The 18019-nt window shown below is 44.5% G+C and overlaps 1 protein-coding gene across 1 annotated transcript in view; it reads right to left on the bottom strand.

The window, feature by feature from the left end:
- The window catches only part of LOC141091146 (saxiphilin-like), a 137192-nt gene that overhangs the window by 108778 nt on the left and 10395 nt on the right, over positions 1 to 18019 (bottom strand). The window contains exons 2-4 of the mRNA XM_073576544.1: positions 8883 to 9046; positions 7166 to 7271; positions 5971 to 6186 (exon numbers count right to left, since the gene is read on the bottom strand). Coding sequence (XP_073432645.1) covers positions 5971 to 6186; positions 7166 to 7271; positions 8883 to 9046 — 486 coding nt within the window. The remainder of the gene's footprint in view (positions 1 to 5970; positions 6187 to 7165; positions 7272 to 8882; positions 9047 to 18019) is intronic.

Raw genomic sequence — 18019 nt, 5'->3', positions numbered from 1 at the left:
AAGAAGATTTCTGCAGAAGGACTGCGCCAGCCCCAGTAGAGGATGCGTCCACCTCGAGAGTGAAAGGTCTACTAACCTCAGGTCTGTGAAGCGCCGGAGCAGCGGCGAAGGCTTGTTTTAACGAATGGAAGGCCTCTTCAGCCTCAGAGGGCCAAGCCTTTGGGTTAGCTCCCTTGCAGATAAGGGACGAGATGGGGCGAACCAACGAGGAGAAATGAGGAACGAACTGTCGGTAGTAGTTCGCAAAACCAAGGAAGCGTTGGATTGCCTTCACCCCATGGGGCTGTGGCCAATCGAGGATGGCGGACACCTTTGCCGGATCCATGCGTAGACCTGATTCTGAGATAATGTACCCCAAGAATGGCAGGGACGTTTGCTCAAAGGCACATTTCTCGAGCTTGGCATAAAGGCAGTTCTCCCTCAGGCGCTGGAGGACTTGACGCATGTTCTTTCTGTGAGCGGAGAGGTCTGGAGAAAAAACGATGATGTCATCCAGATAGACTACCACGCAGAAGTACAGCATATCCCAGAAGACGTCATTCACGAACCCCTGGAACACTGCTGGGGCATTGCAGAGGCCGAAGGGCATGACCAAGTACTCGTAGTGACCGTCCCTGGTGTTAAAGGCGGTCTTCCACTCATCCCCGGAACGAATGCGTATCAAGTTGTTGGCCCCACGAAGATCCAGTTTGGTGAAAATTCGAGCTCCTCTAAGTCGGTCAAAGAGCTCCGGGATCAATGGCAATGGGTACTTGTTCTTGACCGTGATATCGTTTAGGCCTCGGTAGTCTATGCAAGGACGGAGGGAACCGTCCTTTTTTACAAAGAAAAATCCTGCTCCCGCGGGCGAGGAGGACTTACGGATAAAACCTCTCACAAGGTTCTCCTGGATATAGTCAGACATAGCTTGGGTCTCAGCAGGGGGTAGCGGGTATATCCTACCCCTGGGTGGCGTAGAACCAGGAATGAGGTCAATCGGACAGTCATATGGCCAATGGAGGGGCAGAGTCTCGGCCTCCTTCTTGTCGAAGACATCTGCAAAGGACCAGTAAGCCGACGGCAGACCTGTAGGTGTCGGGGATGGACCGGCAGAGTTCATCGGACAGACGGGCAACAGGCACTTCTCCTGACAGAATGGTCCCCACCGGAGTATCTCGCCCGACCGCCAGTCCAGGGTTGGCTCATGAGTCCGTAGCCAAAGGAGGCCTAGAAGAAGTGTGTAAGACATGGTAGACAAGACGAGGAAGGAGATCTTCTCCAGGTGCAGGGCTCCGATCTGCAGCTCCATCTCTTCGGTGGCCTGGGTAACGGTCTCCTGCACGGACGTACCATTGACCGAAACAATCGACCGAGGAGTCTCCAGGGATCTGACAGGAATCCGGTATTTTTTAACCACCTTGAGTGTGATAAAATTCCCCTCCATGCCAGAATCCAGAAAAGCCTCCTCAGAATAACGCTTGGCACTGAGATTCAATAATACGGACACGAGCAGGGGAGGAGAGGAATCACATACACCTAGGGAGGCCTCTCCTATCAACCCTAGGCAGAGAAGTTTCCCGGCTTCTTGGAGCAGGAACGGAGGAGGTGAGAGGAGCTCCTCTCTCTGGCTAATTCATGGGCACGTTCCTGAAACCGCAGGTCAATGCGTGTCGCCAGAGAGATCAGATCCTCTGAAGCGGTGGGGGTATCCCGACCTGCCAGTACGTCTTTGATCCGACCCGACAGGCCACGCCAAAAGATCCCTACGAGAGCCTCGTTGTTCCAACAGAGTTCGGAGGCCAAGGTACGAAAACGGATGGCATACTGTCCCACCGGTAGCGTACCCTGATGGAGGTTAAAGAGGGACTCGGTGATAGAGGCCAGCCGACCCGGCTCGTCGAACACCTTGCGGAAGGTGTCCAAAAGGTGGAAAGCTGAGAGACGAGTGGGTCATTGCGCTCCCAGAGGGGGTTCACCCATGCTAACGCCTCCCCCTCTAAGTGTGAAACAATAAAGGCAATTTGGGCGCGCTCAGTGGGATAGTGCTGCGGCAAAAGCTCGAAATGTAACCGGCATTGGTTCAGCAATCCTCGACAAAACTTAGGGTCCCCGCTATATCGGGGTGGCTTGCCGAGGCGCGGCATCGGGTGCGGGACTGAGGACTGGCCAGAAACGGATTGTATGGCCGACACACGGGACTCCATGGATTTCAAAAAGGCCATAATCCTGGTCTGACTCTCCCGTAGGAACACCAGTTCCTTTTGGATGGAGGTGGTGATACCAGCGGGGTCCATGGCCTGATTATACTGTGACGACTCCTGGAGTGGACCCTCTGGGTCGTGACACCAACCCTCCCAGGGCGAGCTGACCTAGTGAAGACCACCCCCTATACAGGGAGTGTCAGGGGCAAGCCCCAGGGGGTGAGGCACCATGACTGCTGGCACCAGGCGGCCGGCTCACAGGAGACACGAGTGGGTGAGTGTGTCTGCAGGAACGTGTAAAGCGTGGACACGGGAACACGTGGTATACAGAGACTTCGTTTGTCCGGGTGTGAGTGAAGCAGGATGCGTGCAAGGAGCATGTCAGAGCACTGAGTCAGGCAGCAGGTGTGCCAGGAGGTGTAACAGAGTACAGGAGCAGGGTGTGTGCCAGAGGGCACAACTGAGCATAAGACAGAGCGCAGGATTGGTACGTGTGCCAGGAGGTACAACAGAGTAAGAGACTGAGTACAGGATCAGAGCATGTGCCAGGAGGCACAACTGAGTATGAGACTAAGCACAGGGTCCGAGTGTGTGCCAGGAGGCACAACTGAGTATAAGACAGAGCACGGAATCAGAGTGTGTGCCAGGAGGCACAACTGAGGATGAGACAGAGTACAGGGTAAGAGCGTGTGCCAGGAGGCACAACCGAGTATGAGACAGTACAGGGTCAGAGCATGTGCCAGGAGGCACAACCGAGTACGAGACAGAGCGCACGTTCAGAGCGTGTGCCAAGAGGCACAACAGAGTGCAAGGCAGGGGACCTGAATACAGCGCACAGCCAGGCAGGGACACGGCAGACCAAGCCAGGAAGCACAACAATAATCAGGCACCTCCCCTAGGGGGAGGTCGTCTGATATAGCACATGACTACTACTGGTTCCGGGTCAGGACCTAGCCAGAAAGCACATGACCACTACAGGTATCGGGTCAGGTCCTCCATTACCATATAGAGGACCGAGCCCTATACAGCACTGACAGGAGCGCGCAAATGTGACATGTAGGAGGAGACCCGGGAACGAGAGCTGCGCGTGCGCACCCGACGGGACCCCCGGAGTGACCGCGGCTCCGGAAGAGATGGCGTCGGGACCGAGGTCCCGCCCCCAGGTGAGCACGGCGTGACAACGCCAACCAGAAGTAGGAACCACACAGAATACCCTAGAGTACATTACCATTACTCATCTCTAAAAGTGAGTATGATATGAATATATTCCTTACTAATTCCAGTTCCCACATAGGTGTAACCAAAAAAAGTAGTGACACCTAATAAACAGTATAGGCCTATGTACATATAATCCAAATATGTCCTTTACCCAGAACAGAATGCAGCTCTTAGGATACAATATTTTGTAAAAAGTTAGCACCAAGTGTATACGGCTACATGACAGTGGATGTAGTCCTACTAAGAGGCATTTCCCATTAATGTGTGTACTTGATTACACCTCATGGCTCAAGAGTACTGTACTCAGAAAGATCAGAAATAATACAAAACAGATATCCTTTGTATATGTTCCATTATGCGTGTTATATATTCTTGTGTTAGCCTATCTCCAGCCGATTTATCTGTTAGCAATGTTACACATGATTTTTCTTTTTATCAGATGCTAACATTTCTATCCAGACCCTGGCACTACTAGGTTGTGGGTTTTATACATATACAGGTGCTTCTCACAAAATTTGAATATCATCAAACATTTATTTCAGTTCTTCAATATAAAAAATGAAACTCCTATATTATATAGTCATTACACACAGAGTGATCTATTTCACGTGTTTATTTCTGTTAATGATAATTATGGCTTACAGCCAATGAAAACCCAAAAGTCATTATCTCAGTAAATTAGAATACTTTATAACACCAGCTTGAAATATGATTTTAAAATCCGAAATGTTGACCTACTGAAATGTATGTTCAGTAAATGCACTCAATACTTGGTTGTGGCTCCTTTTGCATTAATTACTGCATCAATGCGGCGTGGCATGGAGGCGATTATCCTGTGGCACTGCTGAGGTGTTATGGAAGCCCAAGTTGCTTTGATAGCAGCCTTCATCTGTCTGCATTGTTGGGTCTGGTGTCTCACATCTTCTTCTTGACAATACCCCATAGATTTTCTATGGGGTTAAGTTCAGGTGAGTTTTCTGGCCAATGAAACACAGTGATACTGTGGTGTGTAAACCAGGTATTGGTGCTTTTGGCAGGTGCCAACACTGCAAAGTCCTGCTGGAGAATGAAATTTCCATCTCCAAAAAGCTTGTCAGCAGAGGGAAGCATGAAGCGCTCTAAAATTTCCTGGTAGACGGCTGCGCTGACTTTGGTCTTGATAAAACACAGTGGACCTACACCAGCAGATGCCATGGCTCCCTAAACCATCACTGACTGTGGATACCTCACACTAGACATCAAGCAGCTTGGATTGTGTGCCTCTCCACTCTTCCTCCAGACTCTGAAACCTTGCAAAATTTACTTTAATCTGAAAACAACACCTTGGACCATTGAGCAACAGTCCAGTTCTTTTTCTCCTTGGCCCAGATAAGACGCTTCTGGTGTTGTCTATTGGTCATGAGTGGCTTGACACAAGGAATGCGACACTTGTAGCCCATGTCCTTGATGCGTCTGTGTGTGGTGGCTCTTGATGCAATGACTCCAGCAGCAGTCCACTCCTTGTGAATCTCCTACAATTTTTTGAATGGCCTTTTCTTACCAATCCTTTCAAAGGCTGCGGTTATCCCGGTTGCTTGTGCACCTTTTTCTTCCACACAACTGTCCATTAATATGCTTGGATACAGCCCTCTGTGAACAGCCAGCTTCTTTAGCAATTACCTTTTGTGGCTTCCCCTCCTTGTGGAGTGAGTCAGTGACTGCCTTCTGGACATCTGTCAAGTCAGCAGTCTTCCCCATGATTGTGGAGCTACTGAAGCAGACTAAGGGATCTTTTTAAACTCTTAGTAACCCTTTGCAGGTGTTTTTTTATTAATTATTCTAGTTTACTGAGATAATGATTTTTGGGTTTTCATTAGCTGTAAGCCATATTCATCAGGGTAAACAGAAATAAACACTTGAAAGAGATTACTCTGTGTGTAAAAGACTCTATATATGAGTTTCACTTTTTGCATTGAAGAATTGAAATAAATTAACTTTTTCATGAAATTCTAATTTTGTGAGAAGCACCTGTATACTAATGGTTATATCTCCATGTAGGACTATGTCCACTGTATATAGTTACATATATCTGTTTTGTATTATATGTTTTGTATTATTTCTGATCTTTCTTAGTACAGTACTCTTGAGCCATGTGGTATAATCAAGTACACACACTAATGGGAAATAACTCTTAGTGGGACTACGTCCACTGTCATGTAGTCGTATACATTTGGTACTAACTTTTTACATTGGCTTAGTATTCCTCTTTTTTATAGGTTATATATTTTGATTAGGAGAGCCATTTAGTAATTAGATCACTTATAGGTATTCAGAATAATTGTTTTCAGATGTTCCCCTGCGTCACTCCCTATATAGCCCTATGGTGGCACAAATTTTGCAGAGAATGCTACTCACCCCCACTTGCTATTTATTATGTTGAATATTTTATCCCTAACCTTAGGAAATGTATTTCTGTATCTACTGTAGATGATTGATTTGACTCCTAATTGTAAGGAATGACTTATAGTAAGTAAGGGCATAACTAACTCAATGTAGAGACTGAGGTGAGTACACTGATAGCATGGATTATTACCTTTATTTTCACATGTCAGTCCCGAATTTCCTGGTGGAGTTCTTGTTCCCTCGATCTCTTCACCATTTTCGTTAAGACACCAACAATAACCGGTGCTGCCATGACACTGCTTCGGAACGTAGTTTCCCTTTTCATCACATTTTGGTACAAATGCCCCTATTTTCATGTTTTTTCCTCCGAGCACACTCTGCCGATGCCTCATACAAGGGGTATGTTCTATCCAAATAAAACAAATTGATCAGACAAGAAAGACTAGTCACAAAATAGAGATGATGTTTCAAGGCGAATTGAAGATTCCCTGAGTTTTAGGATCTAGATAATAAGTTCTAAGGAAACTGATATAAAAAGTAAATATCTCCAAAATATTACAGAGACAGATGGGAGCGGTCACCTGACTATGTCTGCCTCACAGCGACTGGCTCCATCAGAGGTTCTGTACAAATCCTGTTTCCCAGAGCTTCAGACAGAAGCCCCGACAGAGTCACTGACATGTGGACTGCACACAACATGATCATAGCCTTAAGAGACAAGTAAATAACTATTCTGGCATTTTTAATCTACATTTCTATTAGGATGAATACCATGCATGAAATACAGTGCATGAATCATAACATTTTTATAGCTTTAACACGATAGTTGTAAAAAAAAATATAAGAAAATGCAGCATTGAAAGTATTTCCTATCAAACATCACTTTTATTCCCTGTTGCAGTAAAACCGTGAAAACAGAACAGGAGCCTCTGATGAAGCTATTATGTTTCGGCAATGAAACCAAATCATCAATGGCTAAGGTTTAATTTCAGAAAAAAAAATATTTTTTGTGTTTTTAAAACTCCATTACTCCTGAATCAGGGGTAATAGAGTTTTAAATATAGAAAAAAAATAAGATTCAGGAGTCCTGAAGGGTAGCTGAGCAAGAAAAATGTAAAATAATTGGAAAGTTTGATATATCCGTTTAAGCCACAGAGATTCTGCTGACTTTTGTAGCATCTTCTTTTTCGTACTTGTACCTTCTTTGTTATTTCATAGTGCTGGTGAGCTGACCTTATGGTGTGTAATAAATCCAATAACTTGGTTAGGATAGGACCATAGAAATAAGGTTTATTTCTGATTGTTGAGAGTTGATTCTAGATACATAAAATAGTTTAGTTCTTTCACAGCAATGATTAGAGGTGACTACTAATGTTAGCGCTCACCTCTCTCAGAATAAGCTTCAGTCATGATGGGCTTCAAATTAAAAGGATCCAATGAAGCTTTGTAAACGTCTTTACTATCCAGAGAGATGGCATCTGCTTCTCCATTCTGAAAAGCAAAAGGGTTATCACTGATAATGATTTCTTCTATTCGCTTTTCTTAAGTGGGTCCCCGACTATAAGGTGACCACAACAATCCGCAGCGATCAGGTGAATCTATCAATAAATGCCAGTTTTTGTGCAGTGCCCCAAGAGGATAGATTGAGTATTACACAGTCATTAGAGCGAGTGGTAAATTTGTAGCCATAATGTGCTTTGGCTAATAAATTCCAGCTCTTTTGTAATGTTCAGAAAGGTTATTTGAAAACAGCTTTCTTACACCAGAAATTTTTTATTTTAATTTCTCGGTTATCAATAAAGAAGCACTCTTATCAACATTTTCTACCCAATAAATTCATCTTTTTTCTCTGCTCTATATACAAACAGCGACTTTCTGTTTCCTGTAAAAATCCTCTTCAACTCTTGGCCCAGCTGCTCCGCTCCTCCTCCCGCCAGGGACTTTTGCGGTGACTCGTGACTCATACAGGGAAAAGAGACCTCCTGTTTCCATATAGAACTTATAAGGATCTAGCTAGTCTTTCTTAATACGTGATGTCATAGACCTAATGGAAAATGAGAAGAATTAGCTGGGTAGAAAGGCAAAATGAGCAATGGTCACTGCAGCCACAGGAGTTGCCAGGCGGCAGGCTACCATAGGCTCACCATAGCCTTAAAACAAGCTTTGGGTGGAAATAAAAAAAGCCGCATATGCTGTATATATGAATCTCTCTGAATCTATTTGAACCATTTAATGTAAAATTGATGAAGGTCTGATGACTGAAACGTTTTGTACACCTTCTACACATTGTAAATAGAGTCACCCGGTTGGGTGCTGGATTCTTGCACTGTTTGTATGTGACGGGTCAGGACCCTATCCGTGCACCTAGAGACGTCACAGGATTGCTGTTCTTCTCACTTTGCAATATATTAAGAAGATAAAAACTTTGACGGGAATGTTTCTTACTAGACAGTGAATACAACAGATCTTCACTCTTTGATTGTTAAATGATTTACTTCTAATAATTTTCTAATATATTTTAATCAATATTAAAAGTTAATATCATAGTTATACTTATTTCAAAATAACAGATTAATTTTTTCTTCTAAAAAACAAAATAACTGAATATTAAATGTATTGCCGTATAAAAAAATGGAATAAAGGGTCAGTATCATGTGGTTATCTTCTCTCTAAATGATAAATCACTACTTGTCGTGTGTAAAAGCTAAAATCCTTATAGCGAGGCAGGTCTCCACTCAATTAAACCTTACACTGGAAAGTTTCGAGAGATTTGCCAATTCTAGAAGCAAATCCATGAGGTCTGTTTTTCAGATATTCTAGGAGAGTTGGAAAGAATCAGTTAGACAATCCATTTTCAGATACCCAATCTCATCCAGTGGCCAGAATGGTGTGTACCACTATCTACAAAGATGGTCTCACACCTGGGAGGACCTGTCCTGTACTGCAGCACACAAACCACTGATTTTAGTGGGCTTTATGTAATGCTTCATTTTCCCAAGGATTACACCCGAAAGTCATTGCCCCCTGCAGGTGAGACACTTTGTGATCAGCCTAATGTCAATGGACCCTTCAACAAGTGGACTTCCATGATGATGTACTCACGCTGATCGCTCTCACACAGTCCTCGGTGCTGGATTTTTTCACACACGTGAGTAGAATCTCATCTACATGACAAGAGGTCACCAGATCATTGCACTTTTGTTCTTCAGTATCTGACGTCACACACCAACGTACATTTCTTATATTGGGAGCTGCAGAGCTCAGAGCTGGAAAATTGCAGAATAACGATTAATCAAGGAAATAACATTTTCATAAAAAAATGTATATTTCTAATAAATACAAGCCTATATTATTGTCTCAAAAGTTCTGATTTTCCTAAAACTGCAATGATCTATACGGCTATTCCCAGTTTTGTATATATACAGAGTTAGCCATGTTACGTGTATCAATAAAACCTAATTTTCATTCTGCACTGATTTGCAGCTATTACCCTCTTTATGATGATCCCCAGAGCTCCAAAAACCCTGTTGTTACTGAATCCATCAATAGATTGTTGACATTCAAGCATGTTCAGATGACCCTAATGACCCTATGCATACATTATACATCATCACACTGCGATTAATGAATACATGAACTCAGCTACTAAAAACATAAAGTACATATAATATTTTTTAACAAAAAGTGAAAAAGCCATCAAGCCACGTCAAGGTGTACCTAAATATGAATGGTCGGTAACAATATTATTCTACCTCTCTATGTGATATACTAGGCCTCATTTCAACTCTCCAAGCCTCATCATCTTTAACCTACACATTTTTCCCAGACAGGGTTTTAGTTGTGAACGATGCCTTGATTCCTTTCACAACCCCAGTTCTCCAGTGGGATATGTGTAGTTGGGGCCAGACTGGGACAAAAGAGCTGTCCTGGCACACTAGGCCCACCAGCCCACATACTATAGTGGCCCCTACCCCCACCAACTGGTGAAATTTTTTTTACTTGGTCACATGTGGAGACACATGTGAATGGTGCGTCAGTGCGCATGATCAACAACCGCTCCATCTACATAGTGCTCTTCAGAGTTCCAGTTCTCGTGATCGTGGGGGTTCCCAGCAATTGGAAAGTTATCCCCTACCCGTAATTAGAAAATGATAACTCCACCAATACAGACACTCCTGAAGCCCAATGCCATCACTCCATCAACAGATCAGGAGAATAATTCAGATACGGAGAACTGCACCCAGTATACAAGTGGTAATGTGCAGTGTATATTTATACAGGACAGGAGGAGTGGAACTGTGCACTGTATATACAGGACAGGAGGAGTGGAACTGTGCAGTGTATATATACAGGACAGGAGGAGTGGTACTGTGAAGTGTATGTATACAGGAGAGGAGGAGTGGTACTGTGCAGTGTATATAAAGGAAAGGAGGAGTGGTACTGTGCAGTGTATATATGCAGGACAGGAGGGGTGGTACTTTGCAGTGTATATATGCAGGACAGGAGAAGTGGTTCTGTGCAGTGTATATATACAGGACAGGAGAAGTGGTTCTGTGCAGTGTGTATATACAGGACAGGAGAAGTGGTACTGTGCAGTGTATATACAGGACAGGAGGAGTGGTACTGTGCAGTGTATATATACAGGACAGGAGGAGTGGTACCGTGCAATGTATATATACAGGACAGGAGAAGTGGTACTGTGCAGTGTATATACAGGACAGGATGAGTGGTACTGTGCAGTGTATATATACAGGACAGGAGAAGTGGTACTGTGCAGTGTATATATACAGGACAGGAGAAGTGGTACTGTGCAGTGTATATATACAGGACAGGAAAAGTGGTACTGTGCAGTGTATACATACAGGACAGGAGGAGTGGTACTGTGCAGTGTATATATACAGGACAGGAGAAGTGGTACTGTGCAGTGTATATACAGGACAGGATGAGTGGTACTGTGCAGTACATATATACAGGACAGGACAGGAGAAGTGGTTCTGTGCAGTGTGTATATACAGGACAGGAGAAGTGGTACTGTGCAGTATATATATACAGGACAGGAGAAGTGGTTCTGTGCAGTGTATATATACAGGGCAGGAAGAGTGGTACTGTGCAGTGTATATATACAGGACAGAAGAAGTGGTACTGTGCAGTGTATATACAGGACAGGAGGAGTGGTACTGTGCAGTGTATATATAAAGGACAGGAGGAGTGGTACTGTGCAGTGTATATATAAAGGACAGGAGGAGTGGTACTGTGCAGTGTATATATAAAGGACAGGAGGGGTGGTGCTGTGCAGTGTATGTACAGGACAGGAGAAGTGGTACTGCAGTGTATATACAGGACAGGAGAAGTGGTACTGTGCAGTGTATATATACAGGACAGGAGGAGTGGCACTGTGCAGTGTATATACATAATACAGGACAGGAGAAGTGGTACTGTGCTGTGTATATATATACAGGACAGGAGAAGTGGTACTGTGCAGTGTATATATACAGGACAGGAGGAGTGGTACTGTGCAGTGTATATATACAGGACAGGAGGAGTGGTACTGTGCAGTGTATATATACAGGACAGGAGGAGTGGTACTGTGCAGTGTATATATACAGGACAGGAGGAGTGGTACTGTGCAGTGTATATATACAGGACAGGAGGAGTGGTACTGTGCAGTGTATATATACAGGACAGGAGGAGTGGTACTGTGCAGTGTATATATACAGGACAGGAGGAGTGGTACTGTGCAGTGTATATACAGGACAGGAGGAGTGGTACTGTGCAGTGTATATACAGGACAGGAGGAGTGGTACTGTGCAGTGTATATACAGGACAGGAGGAGTGGTACTGTAGTGTATATATACAGGACAGGAGGAGTGGTACTGTGCAGTGTATATATACAGGACAGGAGGAGTGGTACTGTGCAGTGTATATAAAGGACAGGAGGAGTGGTACTGTGCAGTGTATATAAAGGACAGGAGGAGTGGTACTGTGCAGTGTATATATACAGGACAGGAGGAGTGGTACTGTGCAGTGTATATACAGGACAGGAGGAGTGGTACTGTGCAGTGTATATATACAGGACAGGAGGAGTGGTACTGCAGTGTATATATACAGGACAGGAGGAGTGGTACTGTGCAGTGTATATATACAGGACAGGAGGAGTGGTACTGTGCAGTGTATATATACAGGACAGGAGGAGTGGTACTGTGCAGTGTATATAAAGGACAGGAGGAGTGGTACTGTGCAGTGTATATATACAGGACAGGAGGAGTGGTACTGTAGTGTATATATACAGGACAGGAGGAGTGGTACTGTGCAGTGTATATATACAGGACAGGAGGAGTGGTACTGTGCAGTGTATATATACAGGACAGGAGGAGTGGTACTGCAGTGTATATATACAGGACAGGAGGAGTGGTACTGTGCAGTGTATATATACAGGACAGGAGGAGTGGTACTGTGCAGTGTATATATACAGGACAGGAGGAGTGGTACTGTGCAGTGTATATATACAGGACAGGAGGAGTGGTACTGTGCAGTGTATATATACAGGACAGGAGGAGTGGTACTGTGCAGTGTATATATACAGGACAGGAGGAGTGGTACTGTGCAGTGTATATATACAGGACAGGAGGAGTGGTACTGTGCAGTGTATATATACAGGACAGGAGGAGTGGTACTGTGCAGTGTATATATACAGGACAGGAGGAGTGGTACTGTGCAGTGTATATATACAGGACAGGAGGAGTGGTACTGTGCAGTGTATATACAGGACAGGAGGAGTGGTACTGTGCAGTGTATATATACAGGACAGGAGGAGTGGTACTGTGCAGTGTATATATACAGGACAGGAGGAGTGGTACTGCAGTGTATATATACAGGACAGGAGGAGTGGTACTGTGCAGTGTATATATACAGGACAGGAGGAGTGGTACTGTGCAGTGTATATATACAGGACAGGAGGAGTGGTACTGTGCAGTGTATATATACAGGACAGGAGGAGTGGTACTGTGCAGTGTATATATACAGGACAGGAGGAGTGGTACTGTGCAGTGTATATATACAGGACAGGAGGAGTGGTACTGTGCAGTGTATATATACAGGACAGGAGGAGTGGTACTGTGCAGTGTATATATACAGGACAGGAGGAGTGGTACTGTGCAGTGTATATATACAGGACAGGAGGAGTGGTACTGTGCAGTGTATATATACAGGACAGGAGGAGTGGTACTGTGCAGTGTATATATACAGGACAGGAGGAGTGGTACTGTGCAATGTATATACAGGACAGGAGAAGTGGCACTGTGCAGTGTATATACAGGACAGGAGGAGTGGTACTGTGCAGTGTATATATACAGGACAGGAGGAGTGGTACTGTGCAGTGTATATATACAGGACAGGAGGAGTGGTACTGTGCAGTGTATACAGGACAGGAGGAGTGGTACTGTGCAGTGTATATATACAGGACAGGAGGAGTGGTACTGTGCAGTGTATATATACAGGACAGGAGGAGTGGTACTGTGCAGTGTATATATACAGGACAGGAGGAGTGGTACTGTGCAGTGTATATATACAGGACAGGAGGAGTGGTACTGTGCAGTGTATATATACAGGACAGGAGGAGTGGTACTGTGCAGTGTATATACAGGACAGGAGAAGTGGCACTGTGCAGTGTATATACAGGACAGGAGGAGTGGTACTGTGCAGTGTATATATACAGGACAGGAGGAGTGGTACTGTGCAGTGTATATATACAGGACAGGAGGAGTGGTACTGTGCAGTGTATACAGGACAGGAGGAGTGGTACTGTGCAGTGTATATATACAGGACAGGAGGAGTGGTACTGTGCAGTGTATATATACAGGACAGGAGGAGTGGTACTGTGCAGTGTATATATACAGGACAGGAGGAGTGGTACTGTGCAGTGTATATATACAGGACAGGAGGAGTGGTACTGTGCACTGTATATATACAGGACAGGAGGAGTGGTACTGTGCTGTGTATATATATACAGGACAGGAGAAGTGGTACTGTGCAGTGTATGTATACAGGACAGGAGGAGTGGTACTGCAGTGTATATATACAGGACAGGAGGAGTGGTACTGTGCAGTGTATATATACAGGACAGGAGGAGTGGTACTGTGCAGTGTATATATACAGGACAGGAGGAGTGGTACTGTGGAGTGTATATATACAGGACAGGAGGAGTGGTACTGTGCAGTGTATATATACAGGACAGGAGGAGTGGTACTGTGCAGTGTATATACAGGACAGGAGGAGTGGCACTGTGCAGTGTATATACAGGACAGGAGGAGTGGTACTGTGCAGTGTATATATACAGGACAGGAGGAGTGGTACTGTGCAGTGTATATATACAGGACAGGAGGAGTGGTACTGCAGTGTATATATACAGGACAGGAGGAGTGGTACTGTGCAGTGTATATATACAGGACAGGAGGAGTGGTACTGTGCAGTGTATATACAGGACAGGAGGAGTGGTACTGCAGTGTATATATACAGGACAGGAGGAGTGGTACTGTGCAGTGTATATATACAGGACAGGAGGAGTGGTACTGTGCAGTGTATATATACAGGACAGGAGGAGTGGTACTGTGCAGTGTATATATACAGGACAGGAGGAGTGGTACTGTGCAGTGTATATAAAGGACAGGAGGAGTGGTACTGTGCAGTGTATATATACAGGACAGGAGAAGTGGTACTGTGCAGTATATATATACAGGACAGGAGAAGTGGTACTGTGCAGTATATATATATACAGGACAGGAGAAGTGGTACTGTGCAGTATCTATATACAGGACAGGAGAAGTGGTTCTGTGCAGTGTATATATACAGGACAGGAGGAGTGGTACTGTGCAGTGTATATACAGGACAGGAGGAGTGGTACTGTGCAGTGTATATAAAGGACAGGAGGAGTGGTACTGTACAGTATATATATATATACAGGACAGGAGAAGTGGTACTGTGCAGTATATATATCAGGGCTGTGGAGTCGGTAAGCCAAACCTGCGACTCCGACTCCTCAATTTCCCTTACACCGACTCCGACTCCACGACTCCGACTCCCACACATATTGCTTATATTTAAGCGAAAAATGTATTGTAGTACAATGTGAACCTCAGACATTTAATCATTTTTATGATCCAATAATCAAGATATTTAGATAGAACAGAATATATATTGGTGTACTACCCGGTTTTCATTCTTTTTGGTACAGATACGATATGGATAGACAGATATGGATAAATGGATAGATAGAGCAGATTTCTAATCTGCTTTTGCTATTGAAAACATTATCTATGAGCTCAAAAACCTTTCAGGTGATGCAGTTTTTTAAAAAGATGATCAGCTTTTGCAGCGGAAAAACGTATCCTCAAAAAACACAGGAAAAACGCTGTGTGTGAATGTAGCCTTAGATCAGGAATAGAACAGCCATTTATAGGATATTTCATAACTTTCCCAAACTCCTATTAAAAAATATTCAGCACATCCTGCATTGAATTACTGTACCCAATTTATTATATATTTTAGGAGTCGGAGTCGGTCCATTTTATACCGACTCCGACTCCACGAAAATGAGCACCAACTCCACGACTCCGACTCCGACTCCACAGCCCTGATATATATACAGGACAGGAGAAGTGGTTCTGTGCAGTGTGTATATACAGGACAGGAGAAGTGGTACTGTGCAGTATATATACAGGACAGGAGAAGTGGTTCTGTGCAGTGTATATATACAGGACAGGAGGAGTGGTACTGTGCAGTGTATATACAGGACAGGAGGAGTGGTACTGTGCAGTGTATATATAAAGGACAGAAGAAGTGGTACTGTGCAGTGTATATACAGGACAGGAGAAGTTGTACTGTGCAGTGTATATATAAAGGACATGAGGGGTGGTGCTGTGCAGTGTATGTACAGGACAGAAGTGGTACTGTGCAGTGTATATACACAGGACAGGAGAAGTGGTACTGTGCAGTGTATATATACAGGACAGGAGGAGTGGTACTGTGCAGTGTATATACAGGACAGGAGAAGTGGTACTGTGCTGCGTATATACAGGACAGGAGAAGTGGTACTGTGCAGTGTATATACAGGACAGGAGAAGTGGTACTGCAATGTATATATATATATACAGGACAGGAGGAGTGGTACTATGTAGTGTATATACAGGACAGGAGGAGTGGTACTGTGCAGTGTATATACAGGACAGGAGTGGTACTGTGCAGTGTGTATATATACAGGACAGGAGGAGTGGTACTGTGCAGTGTATATATACAGGACAGGAGGAGTGGTACTGTGCAGTGTATATATACAGGACAGGAGGAGTGGTACTGCACAGTGTATATATACAGGACAGGAGGAGTGGTACTGTGCAGTGTATATATACAGGACAGGAGGAGTGGTACTGTGCAGTGTATATACAGGACAGGAGGAGTGGTACTGCAGTGTATATATACAGGACAGGAGGAGTGGTACTGTGCAGTGTATATATACAGGACAGGAGGAGTGGTACTGTGCAGTGTATATATACAGGACAGGAGGAGTGGTACTGCAGTGTATATATACAGGACAGGAGGAGTGGTACTGTGCAGTGTATATATACAGGACAGGAGGAGTGGTACTGTGCAGTGTATATATACAGGACAGGGGAAGTGGTACTGTGCAGTGTATATATACAGGACAGGAGGAGTGGTACTGTGCAGTGTATATAAAGGACAGGAGGAGTGGTACTGTGCAGTGTATATATACAGGACAGGAGAAGTACTGTGCAGTATATATATACAGGACAGGAGAAGTGTTACTGTGCAGTATATACACAGGAGAAGTGGTACTGTGCAGTATCTGTATACACGACAGGAGAAGTGGTTCTGTGCAGTGTATATATACAGGACAGGAGGAGTGGTACTGTGCAGTGTATATACAGGACAGGAGGAGTGGTACTGTGCAGTGTATATAAAGGATAGGAGGAGTGGTACTGTGCAGTGTATATATACAGGACAGGAGGAGTGGTACTGTGCAGTGTATATATACAGGACAGGAGAAGTGGTACTGTGCAGTATATATATACAGGACAGGAGAAGTGGTACTGTGCAGTATATATATACAGGACAGGAGAAGTGGTACTGTGCAGTATCTATATACAGGACAGGAGAAGTGGTTCTGTGCAGTGTATATATACAGGACAGGAGGAGTGGTACTGTGCAGTGTATATAAAGGACAGGAGGAGTGGTACTGTACAGTATATATATATATACACAGGACAGGAGAAGTGGTACTGTGCAGTGTATATATACAGGACAGGAGAAGTGGTACTGTGCAGTGTATATATATACAGGACAGGAGAAGTGGTTCTGTGCAGTGTGTATATACAGGACAGGAGAAGTGGTACTGTGCAGTATATATACAGGACAGGAGGAGTGGTACTGCAATGTATATATATACACTCACTGGCCACTTTATTAGGTACACCTGTCCAACTGTGTGTTAAGACTTAATTTCTAATCAGCCAATCACATGGCGGCAACTCAGTGCATTTAGGCATGTAGACATGGTCAAGACAATCTCCTGCAGTTCAAACCGAGCATCAGTATGGGGAAGAAAGGTGATTTGAGTGCCTTTGAACGTGGCATGATTGTTGGTGCCAGAAGGGCTGGTCTGAGAATTTCAGAAACTGCTGATCTACTGGGATTTTCACGCACAACCATCTCTAGGGTTTACAGAGAATGTTCCGAAAAAGAAAAAAAATCCAGTGAGCGGCAGTTCTGTGGCCGGAAATGCCATGTTGATGCCAGAGGTCAGAGGAGAATGGGCAGACTGGTTCGAGCTGATAGAAAGGCAACAGTGACTCAAATTGCCACCCATTACAACCAAGGTAGGCAGAAGAGCATCTCTGAACGCACAGTGCGTCGAACTTTGAGGCAGATGGGCTACAGCAGCAGAAGACCACACTGGGTACCACTCCTCTCAGCTAAGAACAGGAAACTGAGGCTACAATTTGCACAAGCTCATCGAAATTGGACAGTAGAAGATTGGAAAAACGTTGCCTGGTCTGATGAGTCTCGATTTCTGCTGCGACATTGGGATGGTAGGGTCAGAATTTGGCGTAAACAACATGAAAGCATGGATCCATCCTGCCTTGTATCAACGGTTCAGGCTGGTGGTGGTGGTGTCATGGTGTGGGGAATTTTTTCTGGGCACTCTTTGGGCCCCTTGGTACCAATTGAGC

Source organism: Dendrobates tinctorius, unplaced genomic scaffold, assembly GCF_039654945.1.
Source record: "Dendrobates tinctorius isolate UK_male_01 unplaced genomic scaffold, ASM3965494v1 ptg000049l, whole genome shotgun sequence".
NCBI classification, from domain to species: domain Eukaryota; kingdom Metazoa; phylum Chordata; class Amphibia; order Anura; family Dendrobatidae; genus Dendrobates; species Dendrobates tinctorius.
This window is presented reverse-complemented; position numbering and strand designations above follow the sequence as displayed.